General features: G+C 43.0%; 1 protein-coding gene across 1 annotated transcript in view; it reads right to left on the bottom strand.

The window, feature by feature from the left end:
- Positions 1-539: 539 nt before the first annotated feature.
- Positions 540-9,060, bottom strand: part of ALDH9A1 (aldehyde dehydrogenase 9 family member A1) — a 29,498-nt gene continuing 20,977 nt past the window's right edge. Inside the window, exons 9-11 of the mRNA XM_043450469.1 lie at positions 6,618-6,759; positions 2,966-3,078; positions 540-1,278 (exon numbers count right to left, since the gene is read on the bottom strand). Coding sequence (XP_043306404.1) covers positions 1,184-1,278; positions 2,966-3,078; positions 6,618-6,759 — 350 coding nt within the window. The 3' untranslated portion in view covers positions 540-1,183. The remainder of the gene's footprint in view (positions 1,279-2,965; positions 3,079-6,617; positions 6,760-9,060) is intronic.

Raw genomic sequence — 9,060 nt, 5'->3', positions numbered from 1 at the left:
AGCTGACTATCCATCCTCTGCCCTTAAAACACAGCGGCACTACTGGTTCTCAGGCCTCAGGACATGGATTGAATTACACCACTATCTTTCCTGGGTTCCAGCTTGCAGCCAGAAAACTATGGGCCTTCTCTCTCAGCTGCCATAATAATCACAGGAGCCAACTCCTATAAGAAATCTTTGCTTACACTTACCTGTTCTACTCTATTGGTTCTGTTTCTCTGGAGAACCCTAATACTATTAAGCCTAAATTACTCTCCTGAAAGGACAGTAAGGCAGCCAGATAAGGACTGCTGAACAGTCTGAGAAGTCACTGAATTGACAGCCCTTCAAAGACAGGCCCTGTTCTTTGGGGCTGGGAAGAACACGGAGCCCAGAAGTCTGCGTGGGCCATTGACAGCTCATTACAGCAACAGAAGCCTGCCTGTGTGTACTCACTGCAACGAATGTCACATCCTCTGTCTTAAACATTTAACTTGAGCCTATCCTGTGTCCCCCTATAACTCTAAGATGTGTTTGGCTTCAAAACATGACACTGAAAGGACTGTCGGTGTGGTTTATTTAGTTTCAGTATACTGCAGTGGCATGCAAAGAATCTGTACATTTAAAAGGAAACCCTTCTATCATGAGAGAGCAAGCTGTAAGTCAAGGATTGGAGCTGATTCCCCCCCAACCACCCCCACCACAGCGCTGGCTCTGGCCAATCAGCGTCCACGCCCAACTGACCCGCCTGTTAGCCAAGCCCGCTCTCCCAGCTATCGGCCTTCTCAGCGGAATACCACAGGACCATGGACTTAAAATGCAAAGGAGCAGGAATCTCTTCTGAAATGCCCAGGAGCCTCTAAAGGCAAGTATTCTTCAAAGCATGCTAAAATGAACCCATGAGTGGGTGGGCGCCATGGAAGATGAACAATCCTGGTCCTCCTCCTGTTCTCGGGAAAGTTGTCAGTGACTCTCAAAGATTATTTAGAGAAATTTGCTTTGAGGAAAATCAAGCTTTCTCGATTAGTATATAAAAGACACGTAAGTACATTTTCACTTAGGAAACTGACTGAACCATGAAGAGCATCACTGAACCATTTTCTTATCCGGAATGACCAATATTCTGGATCTGAACCAGCAGGCGGCAGCACCGCCCAAGTCATGACCGCTGGCTCTCCTTAATCACTGGTGTCCCTGCATGTGTTCAAAAAGCAGACTCCACGTCACCCATCTCCACACACACAGTCTTCAGCTGTGAATAGTATTCAATTGTCACCCGGCCATTCTCTCTGCCAAATCCTGAAAGAAAGAGACAGGGTGAGGGTGCGCCATTGCTGGGATCCAGCCTCAGTGGCCTGCAGAGACAGGCAGGGTCTGCTCCCAGGGCTGGGGAAGAGCGCAGCGTCAACAAGTCCTGGGATCCAGGCCTCCCCTGCATGCTGTGACTATGGAGCTAGATGTGGGGGCAAGTGACCCCCTGGCCTTCAAGGACAGGGATGGGGAACCTCAGGTTTCATTTCTTACCAGTGTGAACCTTAACTTCCAGTATTTACTCTTCTGGGCTAAGGTCTAAAATGTTCAGGCTTCCTCATCAAACATTAGAGCATTCTCTACAATTATCAACCTGAGGCCTTTAAAAGTCAGTGCTAACTTAAAACCTAACTCTGCATAATACGCTTAGTAACCTCCTCTTACATTGAATCTTTAGGAGCAACAACTGTTTACACTCTGCCCACTCAGTGGGGAGTGGACCCTGTAGGCCCTCAGGTTACTCAAAGCCAAGACGCCACCCAATCACTAGTGGATGAGGTTATGTGATAGAAGGACAGCCTTCCTTGTGCTCCTGCCCCAGGCTGAGGCAGGCTCTGTATCCTAAGGCCTAGGACCAGTCTCCAAAACTGCATATCTCCAGGGCACCATTCCAAAGGTGACATACTCAAAGGCCTGCTAGGGCCTTCTCTGGCTTTTGTTCCTTTTCAGCTCCTCTCAGCATGGAGGTCACTGGGCACGTCAGGCCAGCTTTCTGTCCTCTCACCTCATGTAGAACTACCCATGGGCACTGAGGCCAAAGCTGCAGATTCCAAACACACTGGGGATTAGGAATGAACAGAAGAGAGTCCTGATTCCTACCCTGCGTTTGAGTCTGTGTGACAGCTTCTCTGGGTAACCCCACAGGGACAAGAATCTAGAGATGTACGACTAGAGAATGCCAGGGCGATACCAAACACAAGACCAAATAAAACTGTCAGACTAACACCCACCATCTCACCATTATTCGTTGGTGTTTATGTGTTTGTCAACACTGGGACGGCTATAAGTACCTGCCACGAGACTAGGGGTCAGACTCTTAGGAAGGTACGTCTACAAAGTCTAAACCGATTTTCATAGTCAAAGGTGTTAGTCGCTCAGTCATGTCCAACTCTTAGCTTCCCATGGACTGTAGCCCACCAAGCTCCTCTGTCCGTGGAATTCTCCAGGCAAGAATGCTGGAGTGGTAGCCATTCCCTTCTCCAGGGGATCCTCCTGACCTAGCGATTAAACCCGGATCTCCTGCATTGCAGGCAGATTCTTTACCATTTGAGCCACCAGGGAAGCCCAATTCACAAAACTGGTGAAATTAGCAACGAATGCCAAAGAAAGAACCTCAAAGTAATGGCTATGTTCCTGATGCCTCAAATCTCCTAACAGACCATTATAAACTTGCTATGGTTAGGACATCTCGGAGTGGTTTTATGCTCACAGCAATTATAGACTGTGAGGAAAAAGTAATCCCACTGTTCACAAGCCAACCATCAGAACCTTCTGGAGGACTTCTGGAAAACATACAGATGCTCGGCTCCCACTCTCATGGATACAGTGGGCCTGGGGAGGACGAGGACTTCATATACATTCTGGTAATGCTGACACAGATACAAGTTTAGGAGCCTGATCTATTATGATCAGTGTTTCCAGAGACATGAATTTCTCACAATCCCCAGCTCCTCACCTGACTTCTTATATCCACCAAAGGGCAACTCCACTGGACTGACGTTATAGTTGTTAATGAAGCACATTCCAGCCTGAAGCTCAGCCACCACCCTGTGGGCGCGCTGGATGTCCCTATGGAGAGAGAAATGGCGCTGGTGAGTCATGGTTTCTTTTGCTACGACTTTAACAGGAAAAGTGAGACAGTCACTTCTAAGAGTTTCAAAACATTGCCGAATTCTTGTTTCTTCACAATGTGTTTTAAAATCTTATACCATCCAGGCAAAATAGGTAAGAATTTGAATTTTGTAGTCTCACCCAGAAGCATCTATAAAATATGTAGCAGCAACAAGGGTGCTAAAACAATTCAATGGGGGAAAATAGTCTTTTCAGCAAACAGTGCTGGAACAACCAGATGTCCACGGGCAAAGGAATGAAGGAAGAGCCAGCCCTTTCTCACACAATGCACAAAAATTAACTCAAATGGATCACTTGACTAAAATATCAGACTGAAAACCATAAAACTCTTCAAAGAAAACAGGAATAAATCTCCATGACCTTCCGTTAGACACAACCTTCTTAGACATGACACCAAAAGTAACAGATTAAAAAAAATAGAGTAATTTTTATCTATAAAAATTTTTAAATTTTGTGCCACAAGTGAGATTATCAGAAAAGGAAAAAGACAACTCACAGAAATGCAAATCAAAACTACAAGACTGCTGCATATCCACTTGGATGGCTAAAACCAAAAGAACAGATAATAACAGTTGCTAGTGAGGATGTGGAGAAACTAGAATCCTTAAACATTGCTGATGGGAATGTAAAGTACTGCTGCCACTTTGGAAAACAGTTTGGCATTTCCTCAAAAAGTTAAACAGAGAGTTTCCATCACTTCAGTTCAGTCTCAGTCATGTCCAACTCTTTGCGACCCCATGAATCACAGCACGCCAGGCCTCCCTGTCCATCACCAACTCCCGGAGTCCACCCAAACCCATGTCCATCACGTCGGTGATGCCATCCAGCCATCTCATCCTCTATCATCCCCTTCTCCTCCTGCCCCCAGTCCCTCCCAGCATCAGGGTCTTCTCCAATGAGTCAACTCTTCGCATGAGGTGGCCAAAGTATTGGAGTTTCAGCTTCAGCATCAGTCCTTCCAATGAACACCCAGGACTGATCTCCTTCAGGATGGACTGGTTGGATCTCCTTGCAGTCCAAGGGACTCTCAAGAGTCTTCTCCAACACCACAGTTCAAAAAGCATCAATTCTTCGACGCTCAGCTTTCTTCACAGTCCAACTCTCACATCCATACATGACCACTGGAAAAACCATAGCCTTGACTAGATGGACCTTTGTTGGCAAAGTAATGTCTCTGCTTTTTAATATGCTATCTAGGTTGGTCATAACTTTCCTTCCAAGGAATAAGCGTCTTTTAATTTCATGGCTGCAATCACCATCTGCAGTGATTTTGGAGCCCCCCAAAATAAAGTCTGACACTGTTTCCACTGTCTCCCCATCTATTTGCCATGAAGTGATGGGACCAGATGCCATAATCTTAGTTTTCTGAATGTTGAGCTTTAAGCCAACTTTTTCACTCTCCTCTTTCACTTTCATCAAGAGGCTTTTTAGTTCCTCTTCACTTTTCCATATGATCCAGCAATTCTGCTCCTGGGTTTATACCAAGCAGAAATGAAACATACAAAGAAATTTTCACACAAAGACTCATATATAAGTGCTCATTGGAGCATTATTCATAATAACCAAAAAGTAGAAATAGCCCAATGTCTATCAAAATGTGAATGAATAAACAAAATGTGATATATTCATACAACAGAATATTACTCAGTATAGAAAAGGGCTTCCCTGGTGGCTCAGATGGTAAAGAATCCGCCTGCAATGTGGGAGACCTGGGTTTGACCCCTGGGTTGGGAAGATCTCTTGGAGAAGGGCATGGCAGCCCACGCCAGTATTTCTGCCTGGAGAGTCCCATGGAGAGAGAAGCCTGGCGGCTCCAGTCCTTCGGGTTGCAAAGAGTCACATAACTAACTGACTTTCACACACACACACACACACACACAGTAGCAGAAAGGAATAAAGTAGTGATACAGACTACAACATAAATGAACTTTGAAAAGAAGCTAGTAAATGGACTAAGTGAAAGAAGCTAGTTATGAAAGGTCACATACTGTATGATTTCATTTATCTAGAATTTTCAAAATATGCAAATCTATAAAGACAGAAAGTAGATTAGCGGTTGCCAGGGGTCGGGGGAGGGGAGAATGCAGAGTAGCTGTTAATGTTCTTGGGATGACAAAAATGTTCTAAAATTAGATTATAATGACGGTTCTACAATCTATAAATATACTAAAAACTACTGAATTGTACACTTTAGATGAGTGAATTATCTGGTAGGTGAATTATCCTAAGAAAGGTGTTTTTTTTTTTTTTTTTAAAAAAAAAGGAGTTACCGTCCTCTGTAACTGGCCTTTGTATTTTGGTGGTGAAGCAAAATAGCAGGAGAGACGCAATCCGCCGTCTCCTCACATCAACAACAGCCGCTCCTCAGAGAGGGCTTTTAGGACAGTGAGACGACTTCGTCTGAAACGACAGCACTGGGCCCATGTCACTCGTGTGTCCAAATGCACAGACCGCACACCGGGAGTGAACCCTCACGTGAACCCCGGCCTTCGGGCGATAATGACACGTTCATGGAGGCTCACCAGTTCTAGCAACTGTGCCACTCTGGTGGGCGATGTTGATCACGGGGAGGCTATGCACATGTTGGGGCGGAAACACTGGGAAATCTCTGCACTTTCTACTCAATTTTGCATTGACCCTAAAACCGCTCTAAAAAAATTAAGTATATCAGAAACAACAAAAAAAGGAGCTCCTCTTTCTTTCCTTCACAACTCAAAAAGAAGCTATTACGTCAGGTCCTCAAGGGAGACTTGGGTCGTCCTCCCCAAGTTCCTCACCACAAAACTATAAAAAAAAACCAAAAAACCAAACTTGTATATCACTAAAGAAACAGCATATTCCCAATTGTAGAGCAATCTTAGAAAACTGCCTACTATTGCCAAAGACAAATCAGAGTTTGTATATAATCAAACAACCTGCAATCATTTTCAAAGAAATTTTAGTCCCAGATCACTTTTTGCTTTTCAGCGGTTTAAGTTTATGTACTAAGATAGTAATCACATTACTTAAAATAGTCAAAATTGGAAACAGCACCCTAAACATACAATAGAAGGCCCACATGTGTTACAATGCACCCCAATTTAGGGACTACTATAAAGCTATTAAAAATCATGTCTTTGAAAACTACTGCCAATATTTATATGCTTACAGGTTTCTAAATTCCTTGACATGTATTTTTTAATAGGGACCTAACATGATGCTTTACATAGATCAGAAACTTAAATATTTATTCAATGAATGAATAAAAAAAAGAACAGGATTTTTATCAATAAAGCTAATAGCTTAATTTAAACTCAACAGTAGGGTTCTGGCTGTGATGCTACTTTGGCATTTTCTGACTTCACCTGAAGCAAACAGAAAACGCTGATGAGAATGCAATGAGGGCAAACTCCAGTGAAGGAATAAGATAAATTAAATCTAAGAAGATACAGCAGCCCCATTTCCTCAAAGCTACTTGGAGTGTCCTTCCCACCTACCTGGTGAAGACACCAGCAGCGAGTCCAAAAGTGGTGTCATTGGCTCTTTCCAGAACCTCAGCTTCAGTGTCAAATGATAAAATGGACATAACTGGTCCAAAGATTTCTTCCTTCACACAAGTCATGTCATCTCGGCAATTAGCTGCAAACATTATTTTAAAAACCAAACATCAGTGAAGGAATTATCATTCTGGCATGTTAAAATTCCTTGTTCATAGTAAACAGTGAAATACAGAGCTTTAGAGAAATTTCAATGCAACATTTCCCATGTAATTATAAATCAGAGCATCCTTCCTGCATGATGAAGAACACTACATATTAAGGAGTCATGGCCTTTGTGTTCATCCTAAATCTACTTTTTTTTAATATTCATCATAAGGACATAGTTAGGGCTTCCCTGGTGGCTCAGATGGTAAAGAATCTGCCTCCAATACAAGAGACCCGAGTTAAATCCCTGGGTCGGGATGGTCCCCTGGAGAAGGGAATGGCTCCCCACTCCAGTATTCTTGCCTGGAAAATTCCATGGACAGAGGAGCCTGGCAGGCTACAGTTCACGGTGTCTCAAAGAGTCGGACACAGCTTAGCAACTAACACTTTCACTTTTCAAGGACATAGGTAATAAGGTGGAAAGGATATATGTACAAGGACTTCCATCACAATACTCCTGTGACAATAAAAACTAGAAGCAACAAACAAGGTATCCAAAATAGATGGGATGGTCATGTGAATAAAACACACCCCAGTGATGAACTTCTGTGAAGCCTCAAAAAGTAATGTTTTTGAAGAAAATTTAATAAGCAAATGCTTAATGATGAATAGTCACTGAAAAAAATACAAACTGTACATATCATCCCAATTTCTGTTAAAATGTCATACAAGATTAACATTTTTTACACTTTTTCACATTTTCTTAATAACTGTGATAGTAGAAGGAGAAACAGTATTTTTAAAAAGAAAATACAACGTAAAAACATAAACAGAAATAACTGAATGGGTGTTCAGTTAATATGAAAATGTACTTAGGTGGTTAATTCCCTAAAATGATTAAATTCACACTTGACTTTCTAAAATATATATGTACACCTGAAAAAGCTCATTTATTTAGATGTGCAATACTGAACCCCAGTGAACTTCAAGAGAATGGTGTTTTTATCTCACTGTGGCTGGCAACCACTGCAAGGAGTGAGATATGCGTCCGTAAGGCTGTGATATATGTAAATGCTGAGGCAGAGAAACAGCCTTAGAGCCCTATTATAAATACCAGCTTCACACCAGCCAAAGCTAAAACCCAACTACTCATGTATCTACAAAGATGAGGACTCTAAAATCTCCTAAGAGATAGATCAGAGCTTGTATACACAAAGTAAAAACAGCTCTTTGTCCCTCTGTATGTTACAGTGTACTCTGGGGACACCTAAACTACCTACAAAGGTATATTAAATGTTAGGTGGTGATTAAGGATAGTTTATTATGATCTAAATCTCTGAAAACTGCTAATCCATGTATCATTTTTAGGGAAACTGTTAGTCAGAATATGAAATGATTCAAGACAGTTCATCACCCAACTGTCCCAGAATACAGTTTGCCTTATGCAGGTGATAACAGAGCATGGTGCTGTGGGCAGGATGTTTGGTACGAGAGTCAAAAGGAATGAAGGGTAAAGCCGCAGCTCAAAAACGAGAAAAGGAGCGGCTCCTGCACCACACTTCAGCCCCAAATCTAGTAAATGAAGCTAAAGATCGAGCCTCTGCAGTCAGTCTCAAACTTTAATGTGCATAAAAAAGAACTGACTTTTTATTTTGTATGGAGCACAGCCCATTAACCATGCAGTGCAGTTCCAGGTGGAGAGTCAAAGGACTCAGCCAGGCATGTACATGTATCCATTCTCCCAAGACGCAGGCCTTGGGGTCCCAGCCCCTCAGAGTCACATCTGGGGGCCTAGGGCAGAGGCCAGAAATCTGCCTCTTTACCAGTTTTCCAAGCGACACTGATACTGTGGACGACAAATCAGGCTTTCACAATCACTAGGGTGAAGTGAAGGTAGTTAGCTCCCTGTTCTTTGCATAGGTTTCCAGCTTTAAAAAAAAATTGTTTTCCTAATTGCAAAATACACATTCTCAATTTCAGTCTGTTGTAGTGAGATGGATCAACCTCGAACTTGTTACACAGAGTGAAGTCAGAAAGAGAAAAACAAATATCATATATTAATGCATATTTCTGGAATCTAGAAAAGGTACTGAGGAACCTATCTGCAGGGCAGGAACAGAGGCAGTCACCTCCACGATGCAGACTTGCGGACACAGTGCGAGGGTCGGGAGGAAGGAGAGGGTGGGACGAATTGAGAGACTAGCGTTGACACGCCACGTGTAAAACAGACAGCGAGAGGGAAGCTGCTATATAACCCGGGGGGTGGAGCTCGATGCTCCATGATGACCAAGATGGG

The sequence above is a fragment of the Cervus canadensis genome, chromosome 2, assembly GCF_019320065.1.
Source record: "Cervus canadensis isolate Bull #8, Minnesota chromosome 2, ASM1932006v1, whole genome shotgun sequence".
Taxonomy (NCBI): domain Eukaryota; kingdom Metazoa; phylum Chordata; class Mammalia; order Artiodactyla; family Cervidae; genus Cervus; species Cervus canadensis.
The sequence above is the reverse complement of the archived record's forward strand: the minus strand, read 5'-3'. Positions and strand labels throughout refer to the sequence as shown.